Source organism: Aphelocoma coerulescens, chromosome 3 (genome assembly GCF_041296385.1).
Source record: "Aphelocoma coerulescens isolate FSJ_1873_10779 chromosome 3, UR_Acoe_1.0, whole genome shotgun sequence".
Classification (NCBI taxonomy): domain Eukaryota; kingdom Metazoa; phylum Chordata; class Aves; order Passeriformes; family Corvidae; genus Aphelocoma; species Aphelocoma coerulescens.
The window spans coordinates 25,800,791-25,821,813 of NC_091016.1; the positions used below are offsets into that span (position 1 = coordinate 25,800,791).

General features: G+C 39.6%; 1 protein-coding gene across 1 annotated transcript in view; it reads left to right on the top strand.

The window, feature by feature from the left end:
- USH2A (usherin) overlaps positions 1-21,023 on the top strand; it is a 388,199-nt gene that overhangs the window by 138,986 nt on the left and 228,190 nt on the right. Inside the window, exons 26-29 of the mRNA XM_069009544.1 lie at positions 5,920-6,193; positions 9,161-9,364; positions 9,482-9,562; positions 11,928-12,113. Of these exons, the coding sequence (XP_068865645.1) occupies positions 5,920-6,193; positions 9,161-9,364; positions 9,482-9,562; positions 11,928-12,113 (745 nt within the window). The remainder of the gene's footprint in view (positions 1-5,919; positions 6,194-9,160; positions 9,365-9,481; positions 9,563-11,927; positions 12,114-21,023) is intronic.

Sequence of the window (21,023 nt, forward strand, 5' to 3'; positions counted from 1 at the left end):
TGTTTTACTAGTGTAGAAATGCTTTGCACAGCACATTACAATGGAGCAAAAATACGTGAACAGATGCTAAATGTTAAGTTCCTAGTGTTATTTATGTCATAAATAAGATATCAATATATGAAAAGCATAATTATTGTCTTAACTGGATGAGAAGAGATCAGAAAAGAGAATAAAATAAGTATTAAAAATTTTCACTTCATTTCTAGGAAAGCATAGAGTTTTCCCATTTTCCCAGTTCTCATACTAGAACAAAATCCATTAAACTGTAAATCAAAAAGGTCGTAATGGAAATTGTCCAGTCTCCTAATAAAGCTTTCTCTTTAAGGTATATGTTTATTTTTATAATCCATAATTTTTTTGTCCTTTTGATTTGAAACAGATAGACAGAAAATAGTTAGTGCCAGCTTAGTTCCAGCTCATCTCTGTCACCGTTTTCCCAATACTGTAGAGGAAGTTTCACAAATCCTGTATTAGGCAAATTTGTGAGGTAGTGCCTGTGAACTTTCTTTCTGGTGTCTGTTAAATAAGACTGTTTATGCTCAGAATTATTTGTGCTTCTATTGTTTCCAATATTTTGTTTGAGTTTTAATGTGTTTGGTTTAGTTTTTCAAATTCTTCTATTAGCTACGTGACTCTGGATTTTCATACTTTTCTTTCCCAAAGATTTTGTGTGTAATTAGACTGTGGTCACCACTGCTTAGTGGGTCGAATATAGTTAGTGCTTGCACCAACTAGTTGGTGTTACAGAGGATTACATGGAAAAAAAATAGATTTTTTCAGTTGGTCCAGGAAGCAATAATTTATTTTTAGAGATTTTTGAGAGCATTGTTATTCTTTATGACCAAATCTGCTCTTTCTGCACTTTTATTGAATTTTATTTATTTATTTATTTATTATTATGCAGCTGCTTTGCTAATGGCTGTCATGTCACAACCTGTTTTATTGTGTGGCATTATGTCTAATGGGCATTCTCTTTTAAACTTCTGACCTAAACCATATAAATATATTTTTCTCCTTTTCAGGTCAATTATAACTTACTCCATACTTACTTTTTATACTCCTGGCTTTTCCAGCAGATAATTTTTTTTCCTGGGTTTTGAATTCTGCTGGACCTGATTGCTTCTTCTTTTTAAAGCAGCCTTAGTTAAAAAATTATCATGACTTCCAGTAGCAAGTCTTGCTAATTACAGTTATTACTTTAATTTTGCCCTCAAGTAATGACCAAGATCATGAGCTAATAGCATAAGATGTTATATGTATGTTACTGTCCCACTCTAAAAAAGACTTGTATGTGTGTAATTTGCAGCACAGGGGCACTATTTACATGAAGAATATTCACAGGGTTCTTCTGGAGGTTCTGGTAGTAGGTGAGCTTTGTTCCCTCTCTCTTGGCTCTGTGTACGACTACCAGAAACACGAGAAAATAGATTCTGACCATAAAGGAAGAAAGTGAACTTAGTAAATTGGAAGTGGAGTCAAAAGCACAAAGTAATTAGACAAAATAATTTCCTTTTCTTCTCTAACTTCCAGATTTTTGGTGGTTTTATATTTGCAGTATTTTTAGCTCTGAAAATTGGAATTTTCTTTCCATTTGTCCTAAGTCAGGTAAATTTCTTTTATCTCACTTTAATCGTGACCGAATTAACATCTCCATAGCCTTAAGACGAGGAATTGTCGAGGGGATGAGCATGTGCATGCTTTTCCAAGGCTCACAGCTTTGTGTTTTGCCCATACATAATGATGACAGAAGGCATTTCTGTGCACTTGAGCTCACGAGAAGAGGTTAATAGAAAGTGAAAACAAGGGGTGTAGCTTGTTGTGCATGAGCTACGATGTCTTTGTTAGGAGCTTTGGTCAGGAGACACTTGCACAGCAAAACAGATTATGAGCTATACCACTTATCCTGAGTGCCAGGTATTCCCTGACCCTTCCCTTTGCATAGGTCACAGCTCTCTTACGAGGTTTTTAGTTTGGGAATGACTATAGCTGCACACATGGCTGGACTGCTACCAAACAGCCAAAGACTCTTTCTCGAATTCTACCCAAGAACAAAATGATGTCCTAGAAAGGTGCTGTGCATAAAGGTCACTTCTTCCATGACTTCCATGCCCTGAGAATTAACTCAAGCCAGTGAGGTCAATCTGATTATCTTCGGATCCAGGCATAATAATTACAAGCAAACTGTGACCAGCTCTACTAGTATGAATCTCTAGCTCTTACTCTGGCACGTGTTTCCTGGTGAGTTTATGTGATGAAAAGATTTTGTGACTGCTGATAAAGTTTGCATTTCTGATTTTGATGCTGACCACTTCAACATCAGCAAAAGCCTAAGCACTGTCAGGCTTTTTGGGCAATACTGGTAATTGGCTCCCGAGAAATTGTAGCTGATGATTTGGTTCTGCAAAGCTGCAAGTAAGAAAAAAAGTCCTGCAAGAACTGTTTCCAAAGAGTTGCGCATTTCAATAGCTGCATGTAGTGAGATAACAAGTGTGCAAGATGAAAGTGTTACCTGTGATGGAGCTAAGGAGGGATGTGAAATTAGCATTTTGAGAACTCAAATTGGAAAATCTAGCAAAGAAGTGACTGGTACTCACATAAGACTTGTGAGGGTGATGCTCCTGTTTGTTACCAGTGATTTCTCTCTGTTAGGTGTCAGGAAGAGTTTCTTATTTCCTTTCCGTTAGAGTGACTGACTGGGAGGAGACTATTGAGGGGTCTGTGTTTGGGCCTCTGCTCTCTGGCTGGCAGGTCTGAACTGGGCTAGGTTTTGAACTGGGATGTCTGCACATCAACAGAAGTACCATGTACTTTTTCTTTCAAGGGGCTCAAAGACTGCCTGTCCTTGACAAGTTTTTTGAAGTCCATTGCTTGTCTCTGCTGATATTTCTGAGTCTCAGGAAGACTTTGCAATTCAAAGGAGCTAAAGCCATAATCGCTCTTCTAGTTCTACATTGGTTGAGGCTGTTTTGTATGGCAGGCTTAGCAAAGTGTCATTCAACCTCTAATGCAGCCCCTATCCTATCTGTTTTGTTTCTCAGAGCTGTCTGGATATTCCTTTCATCTTCAAAATCATATGTTTATAAGCAGATTGAGTGATGCAGGGACTGGCTCCTGCAGAGAAGTGCAATACAGAATCACAGAATCATCTAAGTTGAAGGGACCTTTTGGAGTAATTAATTCCAAATCTCTGCTAAAAGCAGGACCAACTTACGTTTGATAAGGTTGCTCCAGGCATTTTCTGTTTGAGTATTTTGCATCTCTCTGCAGATGGACAGTCCACAGCTTTCAAAATTCTACAGCCTGTTCCAATCTTTGACCATCCTCATTATAGGAAAAAAAAGCAAAAAAAACCAAAGAAACCATCCCTGATCTCTTACTGTTTCTCGTTACAACTTGTCTTCTGCCGCTAATCCTTTCACAATGAGCCTCTGAGAAAAGTCTGGGCCTGTCTTCTCTATTTCCTCTCATAAGGCAGTGGAAGTTTTCTCTTCCCACTTGCTCTGGACAAACCCTGCTCTTTCAGCTTCAACTTGTACGCAAGGTACTCCAGCCACTGACCAGTTGGTGCTCCTCCTCTGGACTCACTCTGGTGTGTGCCACAATGTCTTTCATTTACCAGAGTGTCCACAACATGAGACAGTAGTCCAGATGTGGTCTTACACGTGATGAATAGAGGGAAGAATTATCTCCTTGGAACTCCTGCCCACCTTTGTTCTAACCTAACCTGGTGCTAGTTCATCCTCATCATTTTAAGGGTACACTAGTGGCCAGTGTTGTGTGTAATCCATCTCTACTCACTGCTGTTCTTCAAAGCTGATTTATATGTCTGGGATACCAATGGCAGCCCCTTTTGCTATCAACTGCAAACTCACTGGGAGTATACCCCATCCTATTGCTCAAGTCATTAATAACATTTTTAATCAGAGTTGGTCCCTGTATCAGTCTCGGAGAGATACCACAACCTGCTAGTGGGACTGTGGAAAAATCTTTCTTGCTGCTCTAAACTTCCAGATTCAGGCTAAGCTTTGGCTTTCCTAATTCCAACCTTACATGCTCAGGTGTAGCAAAATGAGAATTGTGTGCATAGAGAAAGCATTAACGAAATTTTGTAACCCAGATTCTGAAAAGCAAGCATGCTTTTAAGAATTAAACTGAAACCTGCTTAGGTTGAGAGCTGTGATATAAAGATCTGGTTTCTGTTGAGAATGCAGTCCATGCAGGACTTAGCGTTTTTTTTATTTATTTTCACCACGCAGATCAGTTGAGAGGTGGCTACTGAGACATCTGGCAGAATAATATTATCTTCATGCATTTTGGTTTCAAGTAATAATATATTTTCCAAGGACAGATTAAAAATCATAACGATTAAAAATATTTTTTTAATGTTGTCCCAGAATTCTGTGTAAAGCAAACAATTTATCTGCTGTTTTTCTAAACCTGTGCTCAGTACCTATGCTCAGATCCATGCAGGACTTAGTGTTTTTTTATTTATTTTCACCACGCAGATCAGTTGAAACTGAGTGGTGGTCCCCTATCTTTAGCTGCACTCAGGCATTCTAAATGTCAGTCCAGGTCAACACAAAAAGCACAAGCATCATTCACTGCCTGCTTTAAAACTGTGCCAAGATGAGTAAATTGGAGGAGGGTTGTGCTGAGTAGTGACCCTGGGTCAAACACGTTGCCCTCTCTCTGGCTTCCAGGTCTGGCAGGTTGGCTGGCGTGCTACTGTACTAATGCCTCTGGAATGCCTTCTTCACACCAGCACAGTGTGCTCCATATTAATTCTCACCAGTGAAGAAAAGCAGTGACTTGTCCAATGGGCTGCTTTCTCAAGCTATTCTCATCAGCACTGATGCCTTGATCAGTCCTTTACCTGTATTGTAGAGTTCTTAGCTATAAATGGGTCTGAACTCATGGAAATAGGAAAATTTGTGCTCCCAAAGTAACAAATAAAGAAAATCCCTCTGTCTCATGAGCAAGGAGTCAGTGTGCTGGGGAATAGGATCCGCATCATCTGTGACACATCAAGCACAAGAGTTCTTTCATCAGTTGGGGTGTTTCCTGTTAAGGAAATACAATCCAATTACAAACACTGTAATATAAATATTATCAGTAAACTAAATATGTCAGTTTGTCAATAATGGTGATAAGAATTTATATTAAATCTGCAGGTTTTATTTCACTTAATAAGGTTTTGGCATAGAAGGAGTAATATCTTTTTGTGAATATATTCATATTTTTCAAACACCAGTTCATCCCCTAAGTGTTTAGTGTTTTATACGTGCCAATTTACAGTCTCAGCCCGCTTGTGTTTGAGTCAGTTAGGATAAAGAGTCTTGCAGTAAAGCGTTTGGAAACTTCTGCAGTGAAAAATTTGAGTAAAATGTATTTCTATTAGAGAATTGGCACATTAATCTCAAAAAGCACATACAAAACCAATTATTTTCTTACAAGATTTAGAAGAATAAGGATGAAATGTATGAATGTAAGAATCAATGTATGCTGGAAAAATTTGAAATTGAGTTCACCAGCCAATTAAAAAGACCTTAATCAGGTCTGACATTTCATTTCCTTATTATCTTGTTACATTCCTCTAAAAAATGAATCGATACATAAAATACTGTTTTCTCATTCTCAAAAAAAGCAAAACAGTCCTGTTCATTGTCTTTTCCTTTTATCTATAGTAGTGCCAAAGTCTGTTGTCAAAAAATCAAAATATATTTTCCTACATTCTGAATTAACCGATACACTGTATTTAGCATGTTTTGTGTAAACAGTATTAAACTGAAGATAAAAAATTCCTTTTTCATTGATCTTATTTATAACTCCCTTGATTAGGTTTTTAAAAATAACTTTCAGTCATTATTGTGTATTTGATGTCTCTTTCAAGTTTTTTTTTTTCTGTTTTAAAATGTATAGATTGAGCTGAAAAGTGGAATATTAAACATATTTTTAAGAACTGGCATTGTCTTTACACAAGTGGACCTCTGGTTGGGACTGTCTTACTGTGATGGAAAGTGGAATGACGTCACTGTGAACAAGGAGGGCTCTGTGATTTCAGCAACTATGAATGAACTGAGAGAGCAGGCGCTCGAACCCCGTGTTCAGCAGCTGAAAGTGAACTCACCTGTCTATGTAGGAGGAATCCCACCTGAGATTCACAGTTTCTATAGAGAACTGGGGTTAGAACAAGGTAAGATGACACCAAGAAGAGCATACATTTTCAAAAACTGATGTCTTGCACCAGGTGGACATTCTGCTGCTGATAGTCTAAATTCATGAATGTGTAACATATTTATCCTCCTGCCCATTGTGATGCTACCAGTTACCCTTACCCATCTGGCTTTACTTAGACCTGATCCTTTTGTAATGCTATAAAAATTCTTCCAGTGATACCTGAGGCAATCTGACCGATAAAGAGAGGACCTGGAGTGTAGGAAATGAAGAAGTGAGATGCCCAACCAGATGATCTCAGATCTTCATCAGAGAATGCCAGTTCACAGAAACCTGTTTTACTTGATCAACTTGTGTCACATGCAGATCTGGAATACAAAACCAGTGGGAGACAATAAACATAGCTTAAATCACTGTAATGAATCTGGATGCTGCCACATGGAAGAACAGCTGAGAGTTTATTAGTCTTTTTTAGGCAATACTGATTCTGATCTAAAAAACTAAGTGGGTATAAACCCCTGAATTTGGATTTTGGCTAGAATTGCCATGATGTTTTCCTCCTTATCAGAGGGAAGGAAGATGATCATATATTTATCCATCACTGTGACCCTTCTGTTCTGGAACAGGTCAAATTTGTATGGAGAAAAGAGAAGCATTAATTGCATCCTGATGCTAACGGCTTCCACAAAAGGATTTCCTGTAGGAAACATAGTCAAAAAGTGTCTACTAAACTGGCTCTGTTTGGGTGTGTTTCTCATTACTTGTGAAATTGTTCATCAGTCATGGGCTGTTTTTCAGCTACTGTGGACAAATATGTATCAGTCAGTGAGTGATTAGTGGGGAATCCAGTAAGTGGCTTTGAATGCATGAACTCACACTGAATATGCACGTTCAAGTGAGGTGTATTGGAGGCTTGTGATTTCACAGCCATAGAATAGGTCAAGAATATTGTTTTAAGCATTCTTCCAGCTCTAGGTATCACATATAATATAGTCTTGCTTCAGGTTCTGCATGCATAATATTTATGGCCCAAAAGAGCTGGCCAGTCATACCCTGTCAGTGTTGCCTCGTAGCAGATGGTGTAGCCTCGTGAGTGGATGCATTTGCAACTCCTGCAGCAAAGAGATCTGTGAACAAAGAATCTAGGGCAAAATAGCATCTAAAGTGGATGTCTGAAGTGCATATCAAGGCACATCAATAAACATTTCTTTCCCACCAAACCTCCTCAGCATGCCACAAAATAAGATGGCGGCTGTGAATTTATATTTAGTGTCTGAAGATAAAAACATTCTTGTGTGCTTCTAAGGTTTAGGTGAGCAAGATTAGATATTATAGCTTAAAAAATATTTTTAAGTGGGACTACAATGATGTAGTGGTAAGATAGTAGAATATAGAGATCTTCCCATTTAATAAATATTTTGAAAAGGTTTTCTCGATCTATGGCTGCTTGATAGTTAGTTTTTTAATAAAGGCTTGGTGTTTTGATCACAGCAAATAAGCAATAAATATTGTTTTCCTCCTGCCTCACCTGCATGTGAGTTACAACTTTAATTTAAGAGATTTCAGCTTGAGTCTGTGGGCCTTTGCATGACCCATCCCATGCCCTCCTGGGAGGTTCAAAAGGAAGCTACCTGGCAGGAATGTTTGTGAAAATTTGTACTATCTTTACTTATTCTTCAGCTACTTGAGAATAGACAGGATTGCTTGGCTGATGTCAGTGAGAAATCTTCAAATAGTGATAAATGTAGCTAAAAAGAAACTAAAAATAATGTATTAAAATAGGTTGTACAGTATGCATCTCACTGCAAATCAAACAACTTCATTTTATCTTATGATAAAATGCCTGGGCAGACTGGGACTAATTCTTTCCTCTGCCACAGACTAAGAAACTGAACTGGTCGGTGTGGAGTAGCCAGTTGAACTTAAAGTGGGATGTATTCATTTTAAGGAGAAGTTTGGCCAAATTCCCTGTGTTGTGGAGAGAGAAAGTGTTTTAGAGATTGATTCAAACTGTGTGTTCACCTTCAGAACCCCTTTTTGCATGAACTATGTATGGACATTAGATTTTCAGTTTGGGTGGCTAAGGACAAATACTACTCTTATCTGCCATCTTGCAGTAATAAAGGCAATAGAAGTATTTAAGATATAAATAAAATGTAAATACTTCAGCTAAAGAGCAGCACTGATTTGTGAGAGGTGGATATTTAATTTAAAAAATTAATTCTTAGATGAATTGAAGTCCAGTTTGGCTATGTTCACTTTGGCTTTGTGTTAAGCACCAATCACTACTCAGATTTGAGACCCATTTTATATCAATTTATTAATTTTTGGTAAATATAAAAGTTTTAACAACTGCATTCTGAATTTTGTAGTTGTATTGTAACTGCAAGTGACTGATTTAACATATTTGTAATTTTGATAGGAATGTCACACACACACATACACAGAAATATATGGATATATAGAAATAAATACAAAATGAAGCTTCTTAAATTTTTTATCATAAACAAGTAGTTTGGGGTTATGTTTCTGGAGTATGTTTATAAACAGCATATGAGTTATATCCCTGTTAGACATAACTGATATGCCACCATCTGATCTCCTGAAGTTAATTGTAATTTTAATTTAGATATTCTTTTCAGTTTAAGGAAGTATGTATAGTAACAAAATAGTAGCAAGCAGCAGAAGGCTGATCTTAAAAGCCAGAGAATCACTTTTATGCTAATAATTTCAAAGTGAGAAGTGACAAAAGAGAAAATGGAAAGGTATTTCCTTGTGGGATGGAATTGCTAATGGTGAAAGTGTAGATCAGTAAGGCAGGAATTTACCAGCTTAGTGTCTTGAAAGTGTAGACAGCATGTCATGTTGGAAGTCAACATATTCACATTACAGTCTTTAATGTTGAAAATACAGAATTGAAAGGAACAGAAGTGTTTCTTAATGACTGCAGCTCTTTATGTGGTACTAATCCCTTACTGTTTGCTAGGTTTCGGTGGTTGCATGAAGGATGTTAAATTTACACGAGGTGCTGTCGTTAACTTGGCATCTGTGTCCAGCAGTGCTGTCAGAGTCAATCTGGACGGATGCCTATCAACTGACAGTGCTGTTAACTGCAGGGGAAATGACTCCATCCTTGTGTACCGAGGAAAAGAGCAGAGTGTTTATGAGAGTGCTCTACAACCATTTACAGGTAGCGCATTGGTTCCTTAAATAAAATACATCATTTTCATGTCATTCTTTATTACTGTGTTCAGTACTTTTGTTTTTAATCTTTTACCTCCTCTATCCTTCTTGATGTCCTTTGAAGAATACCTCTATAGGGTGGTTGCCTTAAATGAAGGAGGATCAGTATCTAGTGTGTGGACCCATGCTCGAACAAGAGAATCAGGTAAATATGATTTTAAGGTTTACTCATTCTTGTTTTTTGTAAGCTATTTAATGTCAGGTTGAAGGTGTTCAAGAACTGTCTGCACACAATCCTGTGCCCTGTGCTCTAGGATGACCCTGCTTGAGCAGGGAGGTTGGACCAGATGACCCACGCTGGTCTCTTCTACCTGACCCATTCTGTGCAGATAATCCAACCACAACAGTTTTGATTAGTGAACCTTGCATAGTGTTTCTGAGGGGGCAAAGCTGCTTAATGCTTCAAACAGGTACCAAATTAGTCATCAGCTGTAAAGTGTTGGGGCAAGTGTTTTCTTCTCATAACTCAAGGTATTTTCCAAATATGTATTAGATTATGTAGTTAAGGATGTTAAAGGATTGAACTGCATTAACTGAGTAAGAGCAGCCATCTAGCTGTGTTCATATGTGCATGTCTAACCTCATGTTACATGAGTAGGCTAGAGTAAGTAAATCTATCTTTTCCTACATATAACTTAGTGCTACAAAATCAGGTGTAGAGAAAGGTGATACTGGGATAGCAGGCACAAGTTGTGGAAAATAACAGGCCACATATTTGCTAGGGACAGGAAGGTCTTGTGAAAGTTGTTTTTTTAAATGACCCATATATGGGTGTGCTACTCAGTGCTGCTGAATGAGGATTCTTCTAACAAGTGGTCCACAGATTGGGTGTGAAAATGTGGCAATATTTACTACAACAGTAACATGTGGCTTCTGGAGAAGGTTCCAGAGTAGGAATGTAATACCTAAAAAATCAAATCTTTCATGTCTTATGAAGAAAATTTTATAAACTTTTCCTCTTCTGGTCAGTGCTTTTGCAAACTTTATCAAACCAGTAAGTTTTTGAAGATTTACAGTTCTGTGTATTTTATTTCACTAACTTTCCCTCTTCTTGATATTGAAGCCCAATTGCATTCCATCAGTGCAGAGCATTCTTTTGATTTAAGCTGTCCAGTGTATCACCTTAAAAAATTATATGATACGTGCATAAATATTGGCCTTGCAGATGCATTCTTATACAGCCTGTACTTTGTGTACCACCCAGAAGGGGCAAAATATATGCATATTTTCATGTCAACCATCTGACAACTGTTAAGGTTTGCCACATATTTATGTTTGCAAGCTGACCACAGCACTGAGCAGTCCATGTTCCCTGGGGTTGGACAATAATTGCGCTATTTAATTATTTTTGAGTTGGGTTTGTTATATCCCTTATGAGAAGACCATCTGCTGTACAGTAGCTTACCTCGCCCTGTGATACACTTCATAACTAATGAAATCAATATATTGCTGTAGTAATGGAAGCTTTCTCAGAGTATGACATTCTTTACAGAAGAATCACAACTTCCAGGTATTTTTATAGTTTCCATGCTGGTACCCTTATAAAAAACAAGGCTGCATTCATATTAAATGAAACTAAACAGTAAAATTACAAAAAAATAGGCTATTTAATGGTGAGAAAAACGAATGATCATCAGCAGGGCTAGGGAGTCCACATGCATCTACAGCAAACTCATCATCCATCATCCTGCCATAGTGTTCCTTGGGTCTTTCCTCTGCATCCCTTGTGCAGTCATCTGTGATGAAGCTGTTACTGACCAGACCTTTACTTGGCGTAGTAATATCCAAGAAATAGTTAAAGGTTATAGGAAACGGGATGACTTCTTTTTATTAACAGCTCTATGCATATATGATCTTGGTTTTCCAGTTCTTTAAAACATTTAAATTTTCCTTTTTTTTTTTTTTTTTTTTTTTTTTTTTGTAATGATCAGAGGCAAAGGATTTTGCAAAAAGGCCTTAAAAATGTTTGCTTTGCCCCAAGAAAGGTGCACAGCATTGTGGAAATAGGAAAATAAATGGAAGAGCTTTAAACTTTTGAAGGACTTCTGTAAAAGAGAATGCAGATTTTTGGAAATGTTTCATAGTTGTGGCATTCTGTGGCTTAGATACCCAACTGATAAATATCAAACTCTTCTCTGTTGCAGTACTGCCTTGCTTCATTCAGTTGTATTATTACAATGCCTGTGCTTGTTAGCTACATACAGTCCACCTCCTCTCTTTGTGAGTGATGCTTAAGAATGTTTGATACATTAAATGTTTTTGGAAAATTGCAACAAGACAAGAAGGAATGTTATGTAGATGGAGTTTTGATGGTTTTGAAATATAGCTTAAACTGAATAGCTCAAGATGTGCAGTCATATTAAATCAATGCTGAAAAGTTACAACTCTAATAAATTGTATTTATGCTAATGGTTGAGTCTGATTTACTGCAGCCATTAAAAGTGAAGAATAGGGGCAATAGTCTCCTTAGAACTGCCATTTTCTCTATTTTCTATTTTATCCTTCTACAGTTCCACAAAATGTGCCAACTCCCTCAAGAGTTCACAGTATAAATGGTTACAGCATTGAGGTCACCTGGGACAAACCAGCTGGGGTCATAGGTGTAATTGAGAAGTACATTTTGAAAGCATATGAAGCGGATGGTCCCACTGTACCCATCACCAGTGCTGAGCTTGCCGACGCTGGTACGCTCACAGGTAAATGTTGTTAAGTACCATTTTTTCGCCATATCTAATAACACAGGATGCTTATCCTCCTTTTGTTGATCTATAAAATACTACTTGTCTGTTTTTGTGTATACACAGCATAGATAACATTTGGAAGGGTAATTATTTGTGTCAGCATCCTCGTAGTGATGTGCTGATTTCAAAGAACAATAGAAATTAAGATACAGCACAAATATTAACAAGCAATTCCCAAACTATTTGTGATGTGAGGGAGAAATGCTTTTTTTGTTTGCTTGTTTTTGCTTAGTATATGTGATCTTTTTTTAACTCTTTCCCTATTGTTCCATCCAGTTCACCTAAATTAACTCTGAATGTGGGTCTCATGTGATACTGTTTGACCTGATGTATGAAAGCACTTGATACAGTTGCCTAATTTTGATCATATAAACATAAATGATTTCAGTGGGAACTAGCATACATTTGTGTCAATCAGATGCTGTGGTTGATGCCACTGGGATGTAGAGGTAGATTATTATGGAATGAAGAAATTCGTGGCTTTGGGCTTATAGGGTGAGAATGTTATAGAGAACATTTTGGGACATTCCTTCCTGCCAGGTTAGTGTGGATGTGCTTTTCTGCTCTCTATGGATAAACTGTCATTTCTGGCTGCTACAAAGTTCCCTGGGAAGGAAGCACATTACAGCCAAGAATCTGGATTATGTTATGTGATGACTAAAAGGGGCAAATAGTGCAGACCAATAGATTCATTTTTATGATCTCTGCCATCAATTCTATGATTCATAACAATTCAAAAAGTGGTAATGACGCAATGCTCTAAGCTGGTGCTTTGGTTTGGCTCAGGTTTGGGCAGTACAACAGTCTTAGAAAGTGTGTTAACCCTCGGGCAGTGTGTTATTTCCCGAAGCCCAGCTAATAGTTTTTACATAAGTATATATGGTTTGTGTTCTCTGCCATAACCTATGTATACATTTTCAAGGGAAAAATTGAACATATTTTATTTTCTCCTGTTTGAAATATCTTGACTATTTATGAGTAGTGAACTTACCAGAACTGCACGGGCTTTCTAGCCTTACTGTGATTTCATTCATGACCTTGTTCATTTCAACGTTCTTTATCTCTGCTACAAGGCGATACAGATTATATTGGTAGAAATTAAAGACTGTAGTAGAGACATATGGATTAGGTAGCTTACTCACAGCTGATGGTCAGAACCAATACGTTGTTTAACTTGGTTGGTGTTGTGCCATGATTACGTGTCAGGGTTATGAAAACATCTGCACCAGGCTGGACAGGTAAGAGGTTATCTGCCTGCACCTTACAGGAGGTGGAAGAAGCAACAGACCTTTACATTAAATGGAGACAGTCAATGGATCCTGGTTCGTTAGCCTATTATAGCAGATAGAATCATAGAATCATCAGGGTTGAAAGAGACTTTTAGTATCATCAAGTCCTACCATCAACCCAACACCACCACTGTAACCCCTAAACCACATCACCCAGCACCAGATCCAGACATCTCTTGACACGTCCAGGGACGGTGATTCCACCACCTCCCTGGGCAGCCGTATCCAGTGCCTAACTACCCAAACAGTGATACTTGCTTCTAATGTCTAATCTGAATCTCCCCTGTCTCAGTTTGAGGCCATTTCCTCTTGTCCCCTCACTGCAGGCACAGAAGAAGAGACCGTCCCCCACCTCACTACAGCCTTCTGTCAGGGAGTTGCAGAGAGCTGTCAAATAATGCAAAATAAAATCATGGAATCATAAAATACCATGTTGAAAGGGAGCTCAAGGATCATCTGATCCAATCTTTCTTGGCAAAAGCACAGTCTAGGTAAGATGGCCCAGCACCCTTTCCAGCTGAATCTTAAAGTGTCCAGAGCTGGGGAATCCACCACTTCTTGGGAACATTATTCCTGTGGCTGATTGTTCTCATTATGAAAGTTTCTGTCTTGTGTCAAATTGTAGTCTCCCCAGGAGTAACTTGTGCCCATAACCCCTTGTTTTTTCCATGTGACTCCTGGTAAAAAGGGAGACTTTTACTTCCTTGTAGCCACTCTTTAAATACTGGAACATGGTGATAAGATTTCTACTCATCCTTCTTTTCTCAAGGCTGAACAAACCCAGTTTCCTCAGTCTTTCCTTATTTGACAGGTTCTGTATGCAACCCTCTGATGGTCTTTGTGGCCCTTTGTTGGGGTTTTGAGAGTTCTCCTTCTCTTTTTCTCTTGAGGACTTTTCCCCATATATGTTGCCACGGTAACAAATTGCAGGGTGCTTGGGAGAAAATGAAAGACCTGGCTGCAGGGGGAGGGGTCCAACTGGCTACTCTCTTTCACCTGGGGTTTTCTCGTGTTTGGTGGGGGGGCATGCGGTGAGATTTGAACTGGAAATAAAGGGGGTTGGCTGCAGCCCCTGGCTGGCTGGTGTTCTTGGAGGGAGAGAGGCTGCCATCGTTGTGGAGGGAATTCTTCAGCTCTGCAGGCTTCTGCTTTCGGCTGACTTCCTTCTACCGTGAGTGGAGCCTGCTCACTGGAGTGGCTGTTACACGGGGACCCTAACACCCCACCTTACTAAAAGAGGGATCTTTTTACCATCTGCTCGGGTGCCTCAGGGAGAAACCCCAGGATCCCAAGCCCACCTTTCCCTGCCCCGCTGGGAGCTGGGCTGTGGCCACCCTGCCCCTGTTGTTGCTTCGAGCCTTTGCTATTCTGTAGCCCCAGATGCCCTGCCTGCCGAAACCTCTGGGGTTCCCACTGCAGCTCCGGAGTTCGATACATCTCGTCTGCCACCCAGGATTTGTGCTTGTCCCTGCTGTTCCAGCCTGCCATTCCAGCCTGCTGTTCCCGAGGGTCCGGCCGGACACCGGGATCAGCTGCCCAGGGGTTTGCGAAGCCTTTGTCCCATCCCTTCCTGGGATCCCAGGGCACTGGTGCCGCTGCTCCCCGAGCTCTCTCCGGAGCGCCCCCTGCAGCCGCGGGGGAACCATCGCACCTGCCCTGCTCACCGGGAGCCGCCAGCGCCCCTGCCGGCTGCGAGCGGAACTGCACCCGAGGGGAAAGGGCCCGGCAGCCGAGAGGGCTGGGACTGGGTTTGGGATTGTTTGCTGTTACTGCCACAGTTATTGGTGTTTGTTTGACTTGTTATACATACATATATATATATATATATATATATATATATATATATAAACCTGTTATTCCTATTCCTCATATCTTTTCCTGAAAGCCCCCTTAATTTCAAAATTATAATAATTCAGAGGGAAGGCAGTTGCATTTTTCATTTCAAGGGAGGCTTCTGCCTTCCTTGGCAGACACCTGTCTTTCAAACCAAGACACCCTCCCCTGGACTCTCTCCAGCCTGTCCACGTGTTTTTTGCACAGCAGGGTCCAAAACTGAACGCGATGTTCTGGGTGTGGCCTTTCAAGCACTGAGTAGAGGAGAATAATGACGTCTTCATCTCTGCTGGAGATGTCCTTGTTGATGCAACCCAACATTGTGTTGCCTTTTTTTGCCACAGCAGCACACTGTCCACTCATATAACCAAAGAACTTAAGAATGGCTGCATTCAAATACTGACCTATGTGACTGTGTCAGATTATGACCATGAGATGAGCTCAGTTGGTTGGAGCATGGTGCTAATAACACCAGTGTTGTGGGATCAATCCCTGGACAGGACATTCACTTAAGAGCTGGAGCCAATGATTTTTGTGGGTCCCTTCCAACTCAGAATATTCTGTGATTCTCTAGATGCTCAGGAAGAAAATGTAAGAAATATGCTAAGCATAGAATAAGTCTTCCTGTTAGTACAAATTCAGCTGGTTGGTTGTGGAATTCGTCAGCTAAAAGCTGCATTTGGACCATTGTGCTTAATGGTCTATGGTAGAATTGTCGGGGTTTTTTTAATACATTCATTCTTTCTGTTTCTATAACTGCTGTGGGAGTAATTGTTCCAGTTCAGTTTTGTGTGTGTAAGAAGTGCTTCTTCTTGTTATTTATAACTCCTGCCCAATAGTTTAGTTATGTATTTTTCAATTTTGGAATTGTATGAAATATATAATTCATGTCCTCGTGGTGAGGTCAGAGCTGAGACAAGTGTAAATTAATCCAAATCCGAAGTCATTTTACTTTAGTCTATTGATTTCAGTGAAGCCAGCACAGGTGGGCAAGTCAGTGGACATTGAGAACTAGTTAGCCACAAACATGAGACTCCCAGGAGAAAGTGTATCTTTCCCTGATGAGTCATATTTCCTGATTAATCAAAAGTTAACATAAACACAGGACCCCACAGTAAAGTCTTTGCTTACTTTTAAGTTTGTTGAGAACGAAAAGTTTGGCTTGTTTTCTCCCTAATTTCAGGGACATTTCTTTAGCAATTGTTTCATTGCATTCCATTGCTACAGTAACCCAAACAGCCAGGCTTGCTAATGCAACAGAAGAAAGGCACCACAGCTCTCTGTGGGATCACTGATGAAGAAACTATGGTATTTTTCAACACCCTCCTTCAAATTTTCATTCCCTGTCAAGCCTAGGCACTGCTTAATCTGCTGCTTGCAAATGTATCTGAGGGCACTGACAACACTCTCTGTCTTACTTTTTTCCTTGCAGCTTTTTAGGCCCATCTGTTGTGTTTTGGTTTATACTTATACTGTAAATTCTTTTGAACAGTTACAGTAGGGTCCTGAGTCATAACTGGAGCACAGTAACAAAATGTTAAGAGCACTACCCGTTTCTCAGAAGGCTGTACTTTGTGTGTCAAATTCAAAAGAACCTCTTGTACCCTTGTCAAGAAGAAGAAAAGCTGAGCTAAATATTAAAAGTAAAATAGGTCTTTAAGTGACCATAATCCCACAGTCTCAAATGCCTATTTCTGACTCCTCAGAAACCAAAATCCTTCAAATCTGACCCTTGTAATCTTCCAAAATGTCAAACTGTTTTTTCATTTTCATCCAAGAAAGGAATATTCATCAGATTTAAATCCTTAAAATGAGGTTCTGACTGTTGAACCAGGAGTTTATTGGATAAGGTGATATATTTCAACATAGTGTTCAGTATCTGTATTCCAGGATGAGAGTATAAAGTTAAAGCATAAATTTTTGGGATTCAAAATGTACCATGCTTGCCTATCTTGCCTTCAGTTGTTTCAGTGTGGTTTGTGATCAGCTTTTTGCTTCTACTTTCCTTTGGAATCCAGAATATCAGAGGATCCTTTGGGTTGGAAGGATTATCTAGTCCATTTGATGCCATGAAGATTTTTTGCCTTTTCTTTTATACCCCTGTTATACCTTTTTACAACTTCTGTATTCCTAGTGCTTTTTGCCTACATTCTTGGACTTGTTTGTCAAGCTAAGAAACTAACATTTTAGAAGCTTCATAGTTAGGGATCAGTGTGCCCCAGACCCCAAGGTCCTCTCCAGAACACATTCTGTAAACCAAGATAGAACCATCCAGGGGAAGGTTCCTTGGGGAGGGGAGCTCACTCGAGCCTCTCACTGGGGAATCTTTGATAGATATGCTAATTAGTAACACCTATAATACCATACCTGATCTTTTGGGGGTGGGCATTTTGTGGGGTAAATTTCAGTGCATTTGACCTGGACATGTGCACCTAAGGATCCTTAAAATAAATGCCAAGGTAAAATCCCTTTTCCCCTTCTAATCGTGTTTGACTCCTGATTTTAAGACCACGAAAAGGCATCACATTCCCCCACCTCAAGCAAGGTTGACTGGAGCAGGTTTCCCAGAATCATGCCCAGTCAAGTTTTACATATCTCCACATATGGAGATGCTTCTCTATAAGAAGCCTGTTCCAGGTTTGGCCACCCTCACAGTAAAAAGCGATTTCTTGTGTTCTTTTGGAATTTAATTTTCTCCCCAGGAGAGTGGTCACAACACCAAGCCTGCCAGAGTTCAAGAAGCATTTGGGCTCTCAGACACATGGTGTTATTCTTGGGGTTGTCCTGTGCAGGGGCAGGAATTGGACTCGGTGATCACAGAATCATTTAGGCTGGAAAAGACCTCTAAGATCATCGTGGCCCATGATCCTCGTGGGTCCCTTCCAACTCAGGATATTCTCTGATACTGTGATTCATGTATTTCAATTTGTGTCCATTTGTCCTGTCACTGGGCACTACTTAGATTAGTCTGGCTGCTGCTTTGTTCCTTCCCGTCAGGTATTTATGCATTTTGGTAGATCACCCCTGGCTTTCCTGAGATGATCAGTCCCAGCTCTCTCAGCCTCTCTCAGAAGAGACATGCTCCAGTCCTTTTATTGTCTCAGTGGCCCTTTTGTATGACCCACAGACTTGCTGAGGGTGCACACTTCCCCCCGACAAGGTCACTAATGAAGATATTGAACAGTATCAACCCCCTGGGGTACACCCCTGCTGTCTTGCCTCTAACTGTGTTTTGTGCCACTCATCACAATCCTCTGATGCTTCTCTTGTCAAGCACATGCAAAACACCCATTTTAGAATTCAGATTTCTCTTACTGTAGAATTCAGGAGATTGACCAGCCTTTGATGGGCTCTAATGATGCCTACAAGTAATAATGAAATAAAATGTGCTGCAAAAGAATTCACACACAATTGGTATTTATTCCTCTTACAGATTTCCCTTTCAAGTTTGTATGATTTTGAAATTCATCCCACCTCTGTCGTTGCTGCAATAGCCGAGGGCTGATGTGGCTGCACACGTGGTAACAAGAAAATTATGGTCGACAGCTGCCATTCCCTCCTTCCTGTGACACGTGTTTGTAATTATTTTTCACCTTTTAGTCTTTTATGCTTGGCAGATGAATATCTCAGGAAAAGTTAATTTAATGATTTAATATGGTTAATTAAAGTGTCTAAGCTGTGCTGTAGTTTTGAAAGCTCTGTAGCTGGAGAGTCTCTCAGAAGAGGAGATGGGGCCACCTGCCAGTGGCAGACCAGCCAGGGCCACAGCACTGGGGGAAGCTCTCTGCCAGCCCAGCAAATACCCATGCTCTGGCAAGTGCTGTCAGCTGAGAGATTGTCCCTCTCAGGGGGAGCTCTGCCAGTCCCCTGCCTAAGCAGCCTGCAGCTTTGGGACTGGTCTCTGCACCCTGACTTCTGCCTCTGATGGGGTTCGGGGGTCACTGTCTGAGATGGGTATTAGAAAACGCTGTTTGGCTCAGGCTTATTTTGTCTGTGTGGGATGAAATAAGCAATTTACCGCCAATGGGGAGTTTGTTGCGTGAAGCTGTTGGTGAATTTCTTGGGCAATACTCTCATGCACTTGAAGTTATTTGAAAGCTCTTGGTTTGCACAAGTACTTTATACTCAAAACATTCCTATACTGCAGTTAATGAGATTTTTTAAAATGTATAGAAAAGGATTATTGCAAACCACCTAACCTAAACGTATGTAGGGCCAGAGCACTGGGAGGACTCCCAAATCCCTCCTCCAATCTGAGACAAATTTCTAAAGTTCTAAAACTTCTGATGTAGATAAGAATATTTGGCTGGGGCAGCTACTGCAACAAGGGGTAGCTGATAGACCTGAATGCCCATTAGGGTTCTGTGAGTTGTCAGGTGGTGCTTGAGCTCCTGATGACTCTAAGTCAGAGTGGCAGAATGTAGGTTCCCTTCTCCTTTCATTTAGCTGGCTTTAGCAGACTAGTGGCATATTTTTCAATATATGAATTTTAAAACATAAATTAATATTCTACAGTATTAAGACTCAAACTTGATTGAGTTTAGACCTAAATGAGTCTTGTTTACAGTCCAATGCTGTTATATAAATTTATTCATACAAAATATAAATTGTGTGATTAAGTAAACCTGAGCATTTTATCAGAATTACATCAACTTAGATACATGCCAATACTTTCATTAATAAAAAGAAGGTAATTTCTTGATGTTTTTCAGGCTAAAAAGGATTATTATGTTTTTATAGACATATAAAAAAAATCTGCAAAAAAAAAAAATGTATTTCTTTGTCTCTCGGCAAACTTTTAAAGGTAATCATACTGCAGAAAATAAGCAATGATGAAGTTGTTTGGAATGGTCAAGGGTAACATAGTGATAGATACTACAAAACCAATGCTTGTGGTTAATTTACTCTTGGTGCAGAATTGCACTGTTGGGTTAAGGTTTTCTGCAAACTGAAGCGGCTAGAGAGCTGCACTGTGCTATGGGGAGTGGAACAGGTTTCCTTGAACCACTGCAACCTGAATTGCATCTTCAAAGCCAGTGGAACTTGTGTATGGTTTGTTATGAAATATATCTGTTGGGGATAAAAGGGGTCTTCCAAGCCACCTAAATGCAATAACTAAAGTAAAATTTTTGTTTGTTCTTATAAGCTGAAGAGTTGTAATAGGTGCCCTAGTGTTGAGTAGTTCTTTATTTTATGACTTAGAAAAATGCCTTAAAAATGCAGATGTATGCGACAGATTGATGTGCACAGGCTTTCGGTTCAGAAATGCATATGTGGAAGACACATGTACTTAAACAGTTTTTGCTACAATCTGTCAAAAACAAAGTCAGTTGAGGACTTCCCTTTCTGATCAGTGGGCTGTGATTAAGTGTACTGTGGCAATGATGCATCTCGACACACAAGTGACTTTGTTGGACAGATGCTGTATGACCTCGGGCATTCAAGTTAGCTAAATAGTCTGGGTTTGGGGAGGGGAGATTTGGCAATTTTTGTTTTTAAAGCTTAGACAAGAATTAAGGTAAATCTAAAGGACAAGTGTTGTATCACTTGCAGTAGGTGTATTTCATAATAGGTCCTCATGAAATAGCATGTTGGGGAGGAAACAATGAAAAATCTGGAAAAGAAATGTCCCTTTGGCAAAAAAATACACTCAGCTCATGAAACAAATGGAATTTGTGTGGTGAGCTCTGTTCAGAACCTTAGCATTCAGCAGCAGAGTTTTCAGCCTTCATATACAAAGTAA